This window comes from Pteronotus mesoamericanus, unplaced genomic scaffold (assembly GCF_021234165.1).
Source record: "Pteronotus mesoamericanus isolate MK-2021 breed Mesoamerican mustached bat unplaced genomic scaffold, CSHL_Meso_final contig_20, whole genome shotgun sequence".
NCBI lineage: Eukaryota > Metazoa > Chordata > Mammalia > Chiroptera > Mormoopidae > Pteronotus > Pteronotus mesoamericanus.
Window position 1 is genome coordinate 22222895 of NW_026555085.1, and position 19481 is coordinate 22242375.

Sequence of the window (19481 nt, forward strand, 5' to 3'; positions counted from 1 at the left end):
ACCGTCACTCTCAGGGAATTTCTGGCTGAATTAAGTTCCACTAAGCCTTGAAATCAAAATGCTTTCTGGTAGGTAAACGGAGTACAGATGGGAAATCAAACCAGCGTGTGACTGGGCATGATTTAGAGCAACTGTTATTGATATGACAGATCTTAGCAGGCGGCCTCACGAGAGCCTGGATTTCAGTGGCAATGCAAGTAGGTGAAATGAATAATTGTGTTTTTGACTTTTGAATTTTGTGTACCTTGACAGCGGTTCTTGCCGCCATAATTTGGGCCATTTATATTCTAGAGAGGTTTTTGATTTAAGAATCTAGATTTTGGGGGAGACAAGCCATATTCAATGTATCATCTATATACTTATTTTTCATGGTGATGAACATTTTTTACGTGATATAAATTTTTAACTTCAGAGGAATTACAACAGTCTGTTTCTAACACTTACGTTATCTTGGGCAAATATTTAAATTCTTGATTAATGTTTAACTACAAGAAGTATACTCAGTTCAAGTAAAGGATTGGTATCAGGATTCCAGCAGAGTTGTCTTGATGATTAGAATTCAGGCTCTAAAGAGAAACCCCAAGGAATTATATATTGGACACAACAGAAAGTGGGAGCTGTACCTGACCTGTAGAGAATGTGGACCACATATAAGATCTTCATCTTCTCTTATCTTATTACAGAAATTTGGATGGAGAAACAGTATGCATCTCAAAGAGAAGTGGACCCCAGAGTCGCTTTCACTAGCAATCACACCATTTCAGAAGGTCCTCGATTCAAAAGAGCCATTTTCAAAGGGCAATACTGTAGAAGTTTCAGGTGCTGTGAAGACAGAGATGATGGCTGTGTCACTCATTTCTATGAGGCGAATGCACTGTGTTACTGTGATAAATTCTGTGAAAGGGAAAATTCTGATTGCTGCCCTGATTACCAGTCATTTTGCCACGAAGAGAAAGAATGGCCTCCTCACACAAAGCCTTGGTATCCAGAAGGTAGGCTTCGGGGCTGTGGTTCAGCATTATGTTATACTAGTTCATACCGAGATCTGACAAACTTTCTTTCTCCTTCCTTGCTCCTCTTTCCCTCACTCCCTCCCATCCTTAAGAAAAATGAATATTGGGATCACCAGAATAGATGTCTGAGTTGTTAGAGGGTTTTGATTTAGATGCAGGGCATGTGAATCATGCCAGCAGCATCAGGAAAGCTCTGATGTGACAGTCATGAATGCTGGTCTGAATCCTCTTTTGAAACATAATCAACTTGTATAAAAGTTACTGGAAACTCTTGTTTTCTGTCTTTGTAAAATGCATTGACAGTAGGACTCTCAAGCTTTCTTGAGTGTAACCTCTTAGAAAATCTCATGAAAGTCCCATGATCACCTGCAGATTCATGCGATATTTTTCTAACTATCTGATGCGATTAATGGACCTCCTAGCATTAGAATCTATGGTTTTGCGATGCCGTTAAAACCAGCATAAAAGCAAAGTCAGCCACACACCCTGCCCAATACAAAATAGATTCTTCATTTGCATTTTTGTTTTGTTTTGCCGATCTGGGATTTTTAAACTATTAGAAACAAAGGAGGGCTTCATATAAAGCAATTGTAAAAGTCGTAGACTGAGCAGGTAAATACAAATAAGTCATAAAGAGAATGATGGTACTTACTATATTGGTGTAATTATAAAAGAATGCCTATGGATTTTGAACAATCAACATATTCAAGGTTTGCAACAAACATAAAACTCTGTTGTTACACTTATTTGAGGCCTTATTTCTCTGTCACCCACTGTATCAAATCTCCTCAGCAAGAATGCAGATTTAATCAGAGCTCTGCCATGCCATGGTAAATGGGTATGGTGCCTGGAAATTACAGCTAGGACGAAATTTAATATAAACTAGAATTTGGTATCCTTCCAAATCTAGATCTCATTTCAAAGTCCAGATGCTGTTGCCTTCATTCTCAGTGTCACCTAATTTCTAAAAATTGAGGAAACTCTTCTTAAAACAAATATAATGTTAACATTTCCACAGAATTTTCATTTATCTCAAGCCTTTTCCTTTATCGATAAACAGCCCAGCAAACATTTATTTAACCCTAAAAAGTGGCAGATACTCTACTAGGAATGGGAGACTTAGATGTACATCAAAAATTATTCATTGAATGTCTCCACTGTGCCAGGTGTAATGTTTAGTTCTGAGTCAGCCAAGGGTAAGAAAAAAGGCAAGATCTTATTCTCATTGCACTGACAGTCAAGTTGGGGGATATGTGTGTAAGATATTTAAAAAATTCACCATACAACTGCAAATAGTGATAACTTCTCTGAAGGAAACATTTAAGCGACTGTGAGAAAGTATATCAGAATATAACATTAACGTATACATTAATGCAAAAAGGTGTGTTTTGAGAAAATTTGCTAATAATCTTCCTTTGTTAATAAATATTACATCAAATGCTTTTTTAAATCTTGAATAAATGAATAACTTCTTTTATAAAATAAAATAAATATAATAAAATAATATATAAATTTATCCTGGGGAAGAGGGCAGCAAAAGAAGACATTTAAGCTGATACTCAAGGACTGGGAAGAAGGGATCTGACCTAAATAACTGAGGGCTGTTTCAGATCTGGGACTGAGGAGCTTGGTCCAGGGACTGAAAGGAGGCCACCGTTTTTTGGATAGTAATGATTACTTGAGAATTGGGGGTGCCATGAGATGAGGTTTGAGAAGTGAATAAAGGTCATATTATGACAGGATTTAGAGGTCATATTAAGGATTTAAGAATTCTGTTATGAGAACGCATGTAAAGGTGTTAAGTAGGAACAGGGTTGGCTTCATGGGTGTTGAGTCTAAATATTATGTATAAGCTGCAGTGCTTTGCATGTGCTAAAATGTATTTGAGCTTTTCTTGTTTGAAACATATAGCCTCTTTAGAAAAGTGTTTACTACTTCTTCAATGTTCATTCTTTCTTGAGAGCTAGAATTTTGCTAAGACTTTAAGATCATGTTTTAGGCAGAATTTATGTTGGTGTAGTTTTTATTCAATTCATTATGAAGGGGAGCAATTAATCATTTTTTATTTAGTAGCACAAAGTTCACATTAGACTATAATTGCTCTCATGATGGTAATTATTTTCTTTTGTTTTATCTTGCTTATAGAAATAGCTGGTTGAAAGAAAATACTCCTACAGAGTATTGAAAAATTGTGAAAATTAGTTAACATAAAAAACAATGGTATGTTGTTTATACAATTTTTTGTATGTATACAGTCATTTTCCTCTGCGATGTGTTGTTAGTTCCCTGATCTATTAAATAATATTTTTCAGTTATCTAGTACATGGTATTGTCTAGTTCTTTGTATTGCAACTATCTTAGGAGCCCTTTTAAACCAGTGAATTAAAACCATGTACATTGTCTTGAAAATTAAAAACATCACATCCCTTTTGTATAAACTGGAAGTAGGGCATATCAGTAAATATCTTCCTTCTATAATTTTTTCCTTATCTCTGATGGCAACTTCCAATAATTGGAGGATTTTAAATATCAAATGCAGAAAACAAGTGATAGAGTTTGAAATGGAGCCAGAGTGGATTTTCTAGGCAGAACCTTTTGATGTAGCAGATCTTAAGGAAAGAGTCTAGTATACCATCTGTTGTGAATAGATTGAAGCTAATTTGATTACATACAACTCATGTTCACATTGGCAAAAAAAATATGTAAACTACTGACACATTTGAATTGGATGAGGGTTATTTACTCCTTCACAACTTTCTTAACCACATTATAATGAAGATAAGTCACACTCAAACTCTGCCATACATACTGATAGGTATGAAAATACATATTGGTAAGGAGGCATAAACCAATTCGCACAACCTCTGTATGCTTCACACATCTCCTTTGCATGAAAAATTTACTGGAAGGACATGTTATAACATTTCAGAGGTAGAGTTTTGTTATAATTACAATGGGTGTCAGGCGATGAGAGATCCTCCTGCCAATGGCTGGGCACAGGACCTTTCAGAGATCAATTCTAGGGCACCAAGTGTAAGAGTAAAGGGTTTTGATCTTAAGAGATACATATAAATTATATGGTACAAGAGTGGAATGTAACTTTAAATTATTTTATCTAATCTACATAAATTGAGTATTATTAATTTAACCAATGAGAGCTGATTACTTACATCCATTATGCTGATTAACAAGCCACTAGTTTTAGCAATGGAAGCCCATTTCTGACATTCACTATACAGACACTCTAGTATTCATCAAAAGATGAGTAACGGAGGCGCTCGTAGCAGCTGCCCTGGAGTCTGGCCTGAGTGACCACTGCTGAGATGTGGAATCCTGATTAGAGCAAGTTAACTGCTTTCCTTAAAGTGAAATTTAAGCCAGCACAGATATTATAACACATTATGCTAAAGTCTTTTAAAATAAATTACAAGCATCTTATTATCTTTTCTCACATCAGTAGACCCAGTGTTTCACTTTCCAAATATTTTGAATTAGTGGCTGTTAAAGTTGCAAAACTCCATTAATTTCAATAGTCATTACCTTTTTTGGTTGTGGTTGAGATGCTGTACATGTAACCATCAATCAATTCACTCTGAAGTGCTTCCTACATATTTCACTGAGAAAATGAAGCCACGAGGAATTGTCTTATCCCTCTGTCATCATGATTTTTAACCTACTTCCTGCTGGGTTACTGCTTACCTTGAGTCAATTCTTCCCCTTGACCTTTGAAACCCATACTCTAGTGTTTTCAAGAACTTTACCATACAATTCTTTCTCCCTCCCTTCCCCTCCCTTCCACTCCTCTATCTCTCCTTCCTGTCTTCCTTCTTCTAAAGCAGCATTTTCTCCCTTCTTTCCTGATCAACTATTAATTGACAAAATATGTTTTTGTAGCTCCCAACTTTGAAAAAGATCCCTTGATTCCATGTCCTGAAACAGCTACTATCCCATTTCCTTCTTTTCTTTAATGGCAAAATAGCTGAAAGAAACATTTTGCTTCCTGACTTCTACGTCTCTTATCAACACATTCCTACGAGATGTCATTCCCTGCTACTCAGTGAAATCTCTCTTGGCAGGGTTATTAACCACTTTCATATTACTAAATGCAATATTCAGATGCCTAGTCTCATTTTTTTTCCTCCCTGCACTACTCTACATGGTTGATCTTTTACGCTTGTATGAAATTCTTCCCTCTGTTGCTTTCCAAGTTTCTGCCCTCTCCTGAATTTGCTCCTTCCTCACAGGACACTCCTTCCCAGTTTCCTCTTCTGAAAGTCTGTTGGTTGGAGTATTTTAAACTTGGTTCTGGACCTCTTTCTCTTACCTATATACAATCTTTCAAATGGACTGTTATTTCATCTTAAGGCTTTAAAAATAATGTATGTTGCTGTCTCTCAAACTCATGCTTCAGTCTTGACTTAACCCTGGATTTTTATTTTCCAATAGCATTTCTAACCTAAACCTGGCAAAGAGGAATTCTTGATTTCTTGCCACAAGCCTGATCCTCATTTCGGTAGCACATTCACCGTCCCTGTATTGCTAAAGTCAAATTCCTCGTGAGACATCCTTGATTCCTCTACTTCTTCATTTCCCAAACTCAATTCATGTCCCATTGGCTTTACCTCCAAATTATGCCCATTTACTTTTCTCCATCCTATTATTGTGCAAATCCTTCAGTTTCTGGGAACTCCACCCCAGCCAGCACGACAGGAGTAATGTAGGCAGAGGCACTTTGGGTAAGACCTTATAAGTCACTGTAAAATATTTGGTTTTATTCTAGATTTGATGAGGTCTGGGTCAGGGAAGGAACAGTCTTTTTTCCCTTAGGACTTTATATGATTTCCAGTCCCTATATCTACATAAATGATATGATGTACAAGCAAGCTTCATGGGGGATGATTAAAAATCAGCTTCAATTTTACTACTTACCTTCTCTTTAATCAGAGAAGTACTTCCCTTGAGTTTGAATTAACATCAGTTGTTGCATGAATTTCCTGTTGTTCATAGATAATAGAAAGTTTTAAGGTCTCTTTAGGTTACAAACATAGTGCACAGTCATTTATTAAAAGTGCATAATCCTGGGTAGCAATTACAACTTTGAACTTGATTTAAAGTCGAATCTTTCTCCTCCTCTTTGCCATGTCAAGAAATCGGTGATCCAGGAGAGAAGTGGTTTCCTTCCCTTTTTTCGTGATTAGGAAGTGTCAAAAATACACAGGAAAGAGGTGAATAGATGCAACTACATACAGATTTCAGATTCATTCGTTAAGCAAAATAGTGAGCTGTGCAAACATAATACGTGCTGAAGACCGGTAGTTGTGAAATGTTTCCCACAAATCAATTTCTTAAAAAATCAGAGGACAGGTAATTCCATAGGTGGCTTTTGTGATATTGTGGCTGGTAGTTATACCACATCCCTTAGAATGTTTTCTAAACATGTAGATTTTCCCCTAAGATTGAATGACTAAAAAAGTTAGAATTTGTTTTGTTTAATTAGGGTTCATTGATGTGATCTATCAATTACATGTTTCTGTGAAAAAAGTTTTTACATGACAAAGTAGTAGGTTTTGCTCTTTGCTAATTAAGCATGATTTTTAAATTTGTATAAACTATTTTCTCAAAAAGGATTTAATATATAACCAGGGTACTATTTTCACAATATCTTACTGATGGTTTTTGTATGGTGATAATTCACCATTGATCTCTTTGAGTAGTTAATATAATCTGGTAAACTAGTTGACAACTAGTTATAGTTGAAAAAATTGGATTTGGAACACAAATAGAAGCAATATTATTGATTTCATGAATTTTTCTCTTGATCCAAATCCTGTAGAAAAATAGAATTCAATGAAATAGTTTCATATTTTATGTAGTCATATGCAATCACTCATGATGTTTTATTAGATTTTTAAAAATGAGAAATGACATAAGTTTATTTAAACTTTTATTGCTTAACTATTAAAACAGGTTTCTGGGTTTTTTTTCAGTGTGGTTAGTGGTTAATTCCTTGGTAGTCTAGTTTTCATGCTTCACAAATCATCTCTGTTGGAATATAATATGGAGTTTAAAGATAAAAGCTCATGAAATAAGCCTAGAAGAATTTGATATATAAACCTTGACACAAAACAGATGTGAATTTCCATCAGATTGGCACCACATATTTTTGCATAATTGAAAAACTAAACACAATTTTAGATTACTTGTTGTGTTAATGCATTTTATTCCTCAATTTAGAATTTTCATTTGTTTACATGTTATATTGGCAGGTTGCCTCAGAGATGGTCAACATTATGAAGAAGGATCAGTAATTAAAGAAAACTGCAACTCCTGGTAATAAATTTTTAAAAATTTTGTTATTTTCATTTATTTATTTTTAATTATATTTTACTGATCATGCTATTACAGTTTTCCTGACTTCTCCCCCTTCGTCCCCCTCCACATGGCCCCCACACTCCCTCAGGCAGTCTCCCCCTCACGTTGTTCATGTCCATGGGTCATGCTTATAAGTTCTTAGGCTACTCCCTTTCTTATACTGCACGTTATATTCCCATGCCTATTCTGTAACCATCTATTTGTACTTCTTAATCCCCTCACCTCTCACCCATTCTCCCACACCTATCCTCCCATCTCTTTATCTTTAACCTTTAGCATTTTAATTATGATGTGTCTTGGGGTGGGCCTCTTTGTGTCCTTCTTATTTGGGACTCTCTGTGCTTCTTGGATTTCCATGTCTGTTTCCTTCACAAAATTAGGGAAGTTTTCTTTCATTATTTTTTCAAATAGACTTCCAATGTCTTGTTCTTTCTCTTCTTCTGGCACCCGTATGAAGCAAATGTTGGTTTGCTTAGGGTTTTCCCATAGGCTACTTACACTATCCTCATTATTTTGGATTCTCTTTTCTTCTTTGTCTTCTGATTCTTTTTTGCTTCCTTATGTTCCAAATCATTGATTTGATCCTCAGCTTCCTCTGCTCTACTGTTGTTTCCCTGTAAATTGTTCTTTATTTTAATTAGTGTATCCTTTGTTTCTGATTGGATCTATTTATGCTGTTAAGGTCCTTACTAAGTTCCATGAACATCCCTATAATCAGTGCTTTGAACTCTGCATCTGATAGATTGCTCATCTCTATTTCATTTAAATTTTTTTGTGGAGTTTTGATCTGTTCTTTCATTTAGGTCATGTTTTTTTTGTCTCCTAATTTTGGCAGCCTCCCTGTGTTTGTTTCTATGTGTTAGGCAGAGCTGCTATGACTCCCTGTCTTGGTAGTGTAGCTTAATGTAGTAGGTGTCCTGCAGGGTCCAATGGCACAGCCTCCCTTATCACCCAAGCTGGGTACTAGAGGTAAACCCTTGGTGTGGGCTGAATATACTCTCCTCTTGTAGTTGAGCCTTGGTTGCTGTTGGCAGGTCAATAGGAGGGATTTACCCAGGCAAGGATTGGCTGTGGCCACTGACCACCAACCTCCACCCTCCATGGAAGATCCACTGTGCAGAGGCAGGGTGGTGGTGCTCCACAGCAGTCATTAGCTGTCCACTGGGTGCACTGGCTCCTGGGGATTCCCGGGTGGTGCAGGCCAAGTTCGGCGCCCACTTGTATTTTGCCCGGGGCCACCCTGCCTGAGCTATAAAGCAATCTGAGATGGCTGCTACTTGGGCTGGGCTTGGAGATTCCCAGCCAAAGCCAAACTGTGAATCAAGGCTTCTAGTTCAGGGCCTGGGGCTCACTGAAGCCAGCTGCTGCTTGTTTGAGAGGATTTATGAAGTTGTTAAGCAGGAGCCAAAACCATTCATCTGGAAAAGCAGCTGGGGTGGGCTGTAAACTGGGTGGGGCAGAGTCTCTGGGGATCTCCAAGGCAGGTCAAACAGTGTTAGCTAGGTTGATGGAATCTTTGATATGGCACCAGCCTGCTAGCTTCTTTGGGGGGAGGGCCCAGAAAAGGGGCAAAGGCTTCTGCTCGTCCTGATGCCAGACACTTTAGCCTTTCCCAGTATGCCACTGGTGCTCCTCAAGATGCCACCCTGGTACTAGAGCCCAGATAGAGTAAGTCTGAGTAGGTAAGTCCCTGTGTGGGCACTTTAAGAGGAGCTACTTGGGGCTCAAGCAGTTTCTTCCACCGACTCATTCCCCACTGATCTTTGCAGCCAAAAGTTGTGGGGATTTAACTTCCTGGCACTAGAACCCTGGGCTGGGGGCCTGGTGTGGGGCTGGGACTCTTTGATCCACAGATATCCCTCCTGAATTTTTATCCACCACATGTGAATGTGGGATCAGACCATTCTGCATCTTCGACCTGCCTACCAGTCTGGATGGGTGTGGTTTGTTTAATTCTGTAGTTGTCACACTTCCATTCAACTCTATTTCTGTTGGTTCTGAGTGATGGTTGCTCTACATCTTAGTTGTAATTTTGCTGTGGTTGTGTGAAGAGGAGAGCCATGTCTGCCTGTACCACCATCTTGATGGTAATGAATTTAAGTGGTACTGAACTGAATCCTACTGTTCTTATATGTTTTCTTCAAATAAAAGGAACATCTGTGAAACAAAGCATATATTTAAATACAGACAGAATCATAAGTCACAATATATCATATACCTATATACGTATAAGCATATTTAATTTTAATGAATGTTAAAAAGCAAATCATGAAAATATATATAAATATATAACTGATTTATGTCAATCATATATAATTGATTTATGTCAATTATGTATAATTGATTTATGTCAATATGTATAATTGATTGATGTCAATTATATATAATTGATTTATGTCGATTATATATATATTATATATATCTATATATATCTATATAATTGATTTAGACAGAGAGAGGAAAGGGGAGAGAAAGAGAGATGAGGGAGATACTTTGTCTTCTGTATACACCTCGACCTGAAACTGCAACCTTTCAGTGTTCAGGAGGACGCTCCAACTGGCTGAGCAACCTGGCCAGGGCTCATGAATATGTTTATTATTGCTTGAATTTGCTGTTCATCACACAGCAGGCCTGCATTAAATATGCCTCTTAATCATAAACATTCTGATATACTATGGATAAATTGCATTTCTTTGAACACAGTAGCTATATGTAAAAAGAGGTTACCTTAACAGGATTATCCTGTAGAAAGTTTTCAATTACAAATATGTTGAATCCACTGTTTAAACTGATATGTGTTTTTAAACTTCAGTGAGTGTATGGTTACTTCATATATTAATTTCCTGGAGAACAGGATTAGAACAAATTGAGTGGTAGCTAATTCATGTGTTATAATTTTTTTTTTTTTTTGCCAAAAGCAAATAGGCATATGGCTAACATTAATCAAAATACATTTTATGCCTTAGCAATGCACAACTCTGGTTACTAATTTTGTATATGTACTCCATTAAGACCAGGCCACTTTTGTAATTTTTAATACTTTTTGCAGCACATGCTCAGGACAGCAATGGAAATGTTCCCAGCATGTATGTCTTGTTGAACCAGAATTAATTGAACATGTCAATAAAGGAGACTATGGGTGAGTGAAATCTTGCTTTACAGGCTTTTTGGCACTCCCAGTTACTCCTCAGGTTTCAAACAATGTATTTTCTATCTTTTACTTCTAAAAATAGTAGTTATTTTAAAAGAAAGGGTAGGAAAGAAATGAGAAGGGAGATAGACATGTAAAATGGGATGCACAGAGGTGAATATTAAGTAATTAAAATGCACAAAGTAGAAACAGAGCATACTCTTAAATTGTCTAGAAAGGAACAGAGTCATGGTATGAGTGAGAAGTGTACAGGGAGTTTTAGTTTGGGTAAGTATTCAGGCAAAATCAGAAAGTAGGAATAATTGATTTCCTCCTGCCAATCACATGCTCAGCTCTCCTGGGTGCAGTCTAGCCTGATGAGGGCAGTATAATATCTTGATGATGCCCCAAATAACCAACGCATGTAGACAGTTTCACTGACAAGCTGATATCTAGTCAATTTCACTTACAGTTGAATCAAAAGACTGCTTGAACAATTTTCCTTTACTAATAACCTAAATATAGGGCTGATCGACACTTAAACATAGGAAATAATTGTTTGATGCTCTTTGAAAGATTAATAAATTAGGTAGTTTCTTCACTTACAAAGAGGAAATTAAGGTGTAGGTGCTAACACTGGTGTTTTTTATTAAACTGAAAGAGGGATAGGCTGGTTGGTGTCTGTCTCAGAATTTCTCCACTGCCATTGATCAAAACTCTACATACCCCTGATAACATTTTACACATTTTGAAAAAGATTTCACATAAGACAATTTATTGTCAAGCAACCCTAAAAATGAAGTGGCCCTGAAATATATTTTTATTTTTTCAATTTTTTTTCATTGATTTTAGAGAGGGGGGAAAGGAGAGAAAGAAACATTAATTTGTTGTTCTTCTTATTTATGAATTCATTGGTTGCTTCTTGTATGTATCCTGACCAAATAATGCTCTAACTGAGCTACCCAGCCATGGTTGAAATGCATTTTTAAAAATTAGAAACATTATTTCCTTCCACACATAAGACATATGTTTCCTAGCACAATGGAGACATTATTTCAATGTACCCAAAATGCTTTCTTGGGAGACACAAAATGTGAAAAGTCATATTTGTTGACATTAATAATCTTAAACTATTCTAAATTCTTCTGTGTGTGTGTGTGTGTGTGTGTGCACATGTGTTTAATCAATACTTTAGGTAATAATATATCTTAAGTATTTCTTGGGAAGACTCATTATAATTTTCTGTGGCTAAGTGATAGTCAAATCATTAAAAAACAAGAGTATGTGTCATCATGAGCCATAATCTGAACTGGGTTCCAACAAACACACACTTCCAGGAAGACATAATAAGCAGCTCAGTTTTCAAGAGACTCATGAGAAACCACGGTACAAAGCAATGTGGAAAGATAGTACAGGTAATGGTACCAAAGCTGCTGGGAACTCTGCTTTCTTTGGAAGGAAGGATTTTCTTTTCATCGTTTGTTTATTGACAGAGTCTCTAGGACTATTTAAGTGGCATGGACTTTGCCTTTTAGTAGCAACCTAGATGACTTTAAAAGAATAAAAAGTGAAGTGTAATTGGAGCCAAAGAAACTATACATGGACCAAAAGAAAAAAGTTAAGTAAAAGATGGAAGCTATGAAGAAAAGGAGTGAAACTCAAAGTAATTACTGGGGGAAAAAAGGGAAGGAAGTGCTTGGATTTAACAGGAAGTTCTAATTCTCAGATATTTTCTATTCCTTATGTTCAAATTGTTTTCATATGTAAAAACAGAATTATATATCATTCATTATTTATTAAATATTTAAAAAATAGCCTACACACAAATATATACAACCTTTTCTTTAAAACATTTATTTACTGTACCTTGGAAGAATATTAGATCCCAGTCATTATCCATTCTGTATAACCTACTTCAGTGCTCATTTATTCCCTATATTATTTTTAATACAATCAATTAATAACAAAATTTCTTTTTGTTTCTTTTGTGGCACTGCTAAGGATATAAACAGATAATTTTTATCTTAAAGGGATTAACAACATGTCATACTATGTAGATGGATTTCTAATGATAAGGCAGTATACATTGAATAAGTGCCAAATTAGTGGCTTAAGTAATAATCAGCACGTTAGTGGGACAAAGAGATATAGAGAACTATTCCAGTTGTTGACACTGCATAAAGCAAAGAAACAAACACTCCAGAATTTAACTGCTTAAGACCGTAAGCTTTGCATTTGTTCACATCAACAATTTGGGTGGGCTTAGCTGAGGCTCTTTGCTGATCCTTCCAGGGGTCACTCATGTATTTCCAGACATCTGGAACCTTGGCTGAGGCTGAATTGGCTACGACGGCCTCACCCGCAGGTCTGGGGGTTGGTGCTGATTGCTGGTGGAGCCCCGTATCTTCAACAGGCTGGCTTTAATTTCCTCACATGGTAGTCTTCTAATTAGGTGTCAGTGGCGGCTGTGAATGGCCCCTCTTGAGGCCTAAGCTTGAAATTTGCCAAGAATCAATTTTGCTTTTTACTGGACAAAACAAGTCACTAGATCAACCCACAGTCAAAGGTTAGGGAAATAGACTCCACCTCTTGATGGAAAAAGCTGCAGACATTTTGTGACCATGTTAAATGTATTACATCTCTAAACTTGGTTTTTCTCATGAACTCAAAATCTGGTCTGTTGGATGAATTGGCTTTGATTTTTCCCCTGGTTTTTCAAAATCAGCACACCCCACGCCGAAGGGGTTGACCTCTGACATTTGTATCACCTTCCACCTTGTCAGCCAACCCAGAAAATTTGAAGTGCGTTTGAGTCTCCTTTCCTCCTCACTTTCAGTCACTAAGCTCTTATAATTCTCACATTTCTTTTAAATATTTCCTCTATTCCTTTGCTATATTCTAGTGCATTTCTTTATGAAACTTAGGTTGAAATGACCTGACATAGCTCTATTTCCAGACTGACCTAACTCCAACCAATCCTTTGTACTTTCATAGTTATCCTTCTAAAACAAATGTGTGCCATTCATAGCACTGTCTTGCTTATAAAATAGAATTATACTCCTTAGTCTAAATAGCCATCTGACTCAAATGCGTCTTTACTGACTCATCTTTTACACTTTTTCCAACCTCTGGCTCCCTAGTCCCTCTCATAGTTAAGTATTTTAATTTATTTGCTGTTCCCTAAATGTTCTACCCAATTTCCAACCTGCATGCTTTGCTCCAGAGTTGCCTTTAGAATAAATACTCTCTTCTTTCACATCTGGCCATCAAACTCATTTTCATCCTTCCAGACTCAGCATTAAAGTCACTTTCTGTGAAAAACTGTACCGACTCCCTCAGGCAGAGCTATGTTATAAATCCTCTACTCTGATCTTACTTTTACCTACTGCTAATAAATGGCACATACTGGAGTCACTTCTATCCTTGCAGTTGTTTTAGGTACGAACTCTTTAAGGGTAAATAAATTGATTTACTTCAATGTTCCCAGTATTTACAAGAGAATCTGATAAATAAATTAAGAACGCTCAATAAATGCTAAACTCGATTAGAAGGAATGGTTAAGTCTAGGTCAGAAGTGGATGGTGTAGGATCATAGTGTCTTTCATAATTTTTCTGAGCATAAGTCACATTAAAACATATATTTAACTTTGTGACCTTGTACATACACACACACTTATCTGCAAACATACCTTTACACACTCCTAGATATTTATAAACAGCACCTGCCTTCACTGTGTGCAGTAAACTCTAATATTTCCTGTTACTTCTCTTATATTCTATTTTATTTTTTAAAATACTGACCCCTGCTAACTAAATTTAGTGATTAATTAAATGACAAACAAATTTGAATGTTTGGAAACTGCTAGTGTAGGGCACCAAAAGCACACTTTACTGATATGATTTTTGCCTAAGGCTGATCCTGTTAGTGTTTTAAATAATGCTACAATACCTAATATAGTCAGAGGATTGCTTATTGACATTGCTTGGGTGATAGAGATTGCACTTTAAAATTATGGTGTGAAGTTGCTTAAGATTTTATGAACTAACAGACTTTTAGAAAAAGCATTAACTTGCTAAGCATATTATTGAAAATTGAGCTTTATCTTCAATCATTCATTATAACCTATCACAATATAAACAATATGGTAATAAACACAACAGAATAAAGTTTAAAGTACTGAATATGTATTGCCCTCAATTTTTTGCTAGGTCAAACAAGCAATGATTAAATGATTTTCATCTTTCTCATTTTTCACCTCTTAAAATTAAGGAATTTTTCTCATCTTCAAATTTCAATATTAGAATTTGAAAACAAACCTTTTTTTATGTAAGAGCACATAATATGTCTCCAGAAAAAATATGCTTTTTTGTTTTCTATTTTTACACCAATTGAATTTATATTATTGTGAATATTAATTATTAATAACAAATGTTATTGAGCACTTAACACAAATTAAGTCAACATGATAGGCTATTTCAATATTTAAGTAAAGCATTTCAATAAAATTTCAATAAAATTAATTAGCACTAATGTAATCTTTTAAAGAATACTTACTCTCAATTTTTTATGGATACCTCTTTTATATGTAACTTCTTTTCAAAACTAAATTATAAATGAAACACATTATTTTATTTAATCTATACATGCATTTTTACACATTCAAGCTTCTATCTCAAATGTATTTATGGACACTTAAAAGAAACTGCATATATTGGCCATATTACCACTTTATTGCTCTACAGTTTATAAAGGTTTTACATTCTTAAGTTTAGTCTATATTGATACAGTCTTAGTTTCCTTATGTGAATCATGAAAGTAATTGAAATAGACCTCATTTAGGAAGCATGTCTCACATGCTTCACTGTTAGAGTAATCAATAATGTATCACTAATATAAAAAATACCAAGCTTGTAGTAATAGTTTTAATTTTGTGAGATTTGTTTCTGTAAAATTTCAAAAATATAAATGAAGGTGTATTTATAAAAGTGTTATTACATAATCTGCACATATTTTTCTCTTTTCATTTGTAAGGCAGATGGACAGCCCAGAACTACAGTCAATTCTGGGGAATGACTTTAGAAGAAGGTTTCAAATATCGTCTTGGCACCTTGCCGCCCAGCTCCATGCTTCTGAGAATGAATGAAATGACAGTAAGTGTTTTCTCTCTCTGACTTGTACATATGTGTGTGTACAGGTGTGTTCATATGTGCATTTAAAGCAATTTTATATAACAAAAATAATGAGTTTTGAGCTTTAAGAGTTATAATTTTGTCATATAAATAAAAAACCTTCCCCAAAATGGTTGTTATATCCCTCAAAATTTTATTAATAGGCTTAATGTTTACTAATATCAATAAGATATATACCCTCCTATCTTCAAGAACAATTGTGTGTTCAATTCCATTGCTAATAATTTCATAGAAGTTTGTGTTTCTGATTGTTGGTTGTTCAGTGACCCAGTCCTTAAGAAAGGCATTAGTTGTCATTTTTTTAAATAAACATAGTTATTTTTGTAAATATGTCTCTTGAACTATCCATTATCACATAAGGATAAAATAAATGCCACTAACTGTAGACATGTATGCTATGATAATTAATAAAGGTTTATCCTCAAAAATCCTCAACATTTTGCCCCAGCCAGGTGGCTTAACTGGTTGGAGCATCGTCCCATACACCAAAAGGTTGAGGGTTTGCTTCTCATCAGAGCACATACCTAGGTTGCAGGTTTGATCACTAGTCAGGTTGCCTATGGGAGGCAGCCGATGTTCTCTTTCACATCAATGTTTGTTTCTCTCTTTCTCTCTCCCTTCCCCTCTCTCTAAAAATTAATAAATATATCCTTGGGTGATGACCTCAAAAAATTTAAAAAATCCTCAATGTTTTTATTGAAAGAACATCCTCAAATTTTGCCTGATGGTATGGCAAACTCCTTTGGGAGATTTCTGCATTTCCTAACACTCTTATGCTTTGTATATCGTACTGGTTTCCCCTCTCATTTTTAAGAGGTGTTATTATCTGATTATAGGTATCTTGCACAAGTAGGCTTCTGCCTGTATAATTGTCATAGACTTCTAACTCCCACAGCTGGGTTTGACCACCTCTGAGACGTGTGATGTCTCTCAAGCACATGCACTTTGCTGTTGAGATGTCAACTGTACTCAAAGTCCCTTTAACGAAAGCCCAGGGCAGAGCTGGGCTCCCAGGATACTGCAGTGCAGCCTTCTCTCTCTGCAATAAAGATATCCGGTCCTGGCTGTCTGGAAGCTCTCAGCATCTCAGAGTAAACAGGGCTGTTGTTGGATAAATTGTAAATCCACAGGTTTCTTATTAAACATTTAATGTGCTTTGCTTTTGAGAGATGTAATTCCTTGAGTTATTATTCCAATTCAAATTCCACTAGTAGGGTCTTCTACATTATAACTAGTATTAGAAAAGCTAGTAATAGCTGCCATTTATTGAGCAGCTGTGTGTTAAGCACTCTTATAAGCACTTTCATACATCAACTCATCTAATTGCCACAGCAGCTTGATGTAGAGGTGCTATAATTATCTACACTTTAAAGAAAAGAAAATTGAGATTGAGAGTGGTTAAGTCACACTGAGATGGAGAAAAGTGAAAAGCCACCTCAGAATTACTTAATTTATAGAGCTAAGACATTTTAAAAGATCTGCCCCGAAGAGTCCCCAGAGTTCCAGTAAAATCAGTTAGCTTTGGCCCGTTGAAGTGCACAATAGCAAAAAGCCTTTTAAAATCTTTGATCCAGAGCTAACTTATGAAATGATCAGCTTAGATGTATTTTTGGTCTTTCCTATAATCAGTAAGATACAAAGTTTTTACAGATGTGGCTCATTTTCATGACCTGTGTCATCAATTTTAAGAGTTATTTTTTTTCCTGGCTACTTTCTTTTTTCATTTTGTCCTCATCTGGAAAAAAAGAGGCAGAATTGTTTAAGAAAAGAATAAATTCAAACCTTTATAAGAACTGCTCTTGCATTTATTGAATGCTCCAGTAAGCCACATACTGGGTGTCTGTTTACATTTTCTCCATATTATTTCTAATATTTCCTTTTTAAGTTTTAATTTTTGCAACTTGGGATATTTTATATTCTAGGGAAAATGAGATACATTTCTTTCCCAAGTTGCCATTCACCGTAGCATGGAAAAAGAAATACATAGATACAGGTTGGGTTTCATGAAATTCTCTTCCCTGGGTAGGAAAGAGAAGCCACAGTCATCCCTGATTCCTGTGAAAGCTCTTCTCTCCCCTGCCTGGGTTCCTGGCTTCATTCCTTGGCTTATTTCTCTATTTCCAGAATGTATCTGCTGAGGATGAGTTAGTTTGAGGAATATCAATAGGGGTTATACACAGAGTCACCTATTTACACACAATCATAAATATGAAAAGTCAGATAATCTATATGAATTAGTTTAGTGGAAATTATTACTTTTTTGTAGAGTGTGATTAGTAATAATGAGGATTGGAAACATGTTGGTTGTAGCATTTCAGAAACAAGTAATCTAAGGATTTTTGGAAAGCCTTCCCTGGATGGCAATCCTAAATGAGGGTAGACAAAAGGAAGCATGAATAATGTTTTCTCTGGGTACAAACAAAGTAGTTAAAAGAAAGTAAAAAAATGGAAAGAAAGAAGCCTGAGAGGGAAGCTGCCTAGGCCACGTAGCTTCTTGCAGTGTACAAAGACTACTTGACCCACTTCAGGATTACGTCTAGTGTCAGGTCAACATATGCTAGCTGATCAACCCATGCTTAAATTTTCCCTGTAAGTGTGTTATCTTGAGATTGTTCAAAGTCATGTCTCAGTTGTTCAGCTCTGTTCTAAATTGTTCTGCACTATAATTGTTAAGAACAATTGAAATAATCAACATTTTGTGTCAGTCCATTGAAACATGTTGTATGGATAGACTCACAAAGGAAATGATTGGGAGCAAGGCTTCAGAAGAACTAGAGAGCAAGAACTTTAAATTCTGCTCATTGCGCCTTTTGTCTCCTTGTACAAAACAGGTTACGGCATGGTTTGACATATCTTCCTTATGAAGATTCATACTATTCATTTGTATATTGAACACACTAAGAATCTTTATTCTAACAATTTTTTTTTACCCAGTGTTTCCTAAATTCATGAGATCAGAGAATCTTTTTTTATTTGCTTGTTTATAATGATTATTAATATTTCCCAAGATTTAGGCTCCATAGAACACACTTTAAGAAATGCTAATTTAAGCTAAAGTGTTGAAATTAGAGTGCTGGAGGGAGCAGAAGTATATTCGTATAAAGTAAAATATTCTCTTTGTCTTAGAAAGAAAAAAATGGAGTCTACTAATTATTGTGACTGTATGCAAAACTGGCATTGACCGAGGTCCTTTTGAGCCAACAGACATATCATAGTTGAATCCTGTTAACAGGCATGTGTAGGCCAGTGTGTTTACTCATGTGGCACCATTCCATATACTAAACAGCCACTGTGCTTAGGTCTCAGTCTGGCTCCTCCACTTAATTGTCTTGTTTTCTCCTCTGTGAAACGGTGATAGCAGTGGTACCTAGCTCTTAAGGTAGTAAGAAGTTCATGAAACACTGAATGAGAAGTGCTGAGCGTAGTAGAGTACTTACAAAATAGTATAGCACTAAGGAAAATCTATTATATAAGTTGTTCTTTTTCTCTTGGATTAACTTTAGGAGAATATCAGGGTTCTGAAACAGGTGAATTCTGTAAATGATTCAAAGTCTCATTACTTGGAGCATTTTATTCATAAAGAGAGGTGTGGCTCTGGATTTATTGGCCCTGATGGAGTTTATATATTTCTGGTGAATCTACAAGTTTTTCTGCTATGCTCCTAAATCAAATCAAATCATATCATATCAAAGCAAATATAATCAAATCAACTCTGTACCTGATTGTTTTTCCAGACATAATATTCAAGTGCTTTTGAATTTGGGAAATAACTCCAA

At 35.8% G+C, this 19481-nt stretch overlaps 1 protein-coding gene across 1 annotated transcript in view; it reads left to right on the top strand.

Annotated features, from left to right (window-relative positions):
• The first annotated feature begins 530 nt into the window (after nucleotides 1–530).
• Nucleotides 531–19481, top strand: part of TINAG (tubulointerstitial nephritis antigen) — a 78420-nt gene continuing 59469 nt past the window's right edge. The window contains exons 1-4 of the mRNA XM_054569501.1: nucleotides 531–992; nucleotides 7280–7343; nucleotides 10435–10524; nucleotides 15552–15666. Coding sequence (XP_054425476.1) covers nucleotides 638–992; nucleotides 7280–7343; nucleotides 10435–10524; nucleotides 15552–15666 — 624 coding nt within the window. The 5' untranslated portion in view covers nucleotides 531–637. The remainder of the gene's footprint in view (nucleotides 993–7279; nucleotides 7344–10434; nucleotides 10525–15551; nucleotides 15667–19481) is intronic.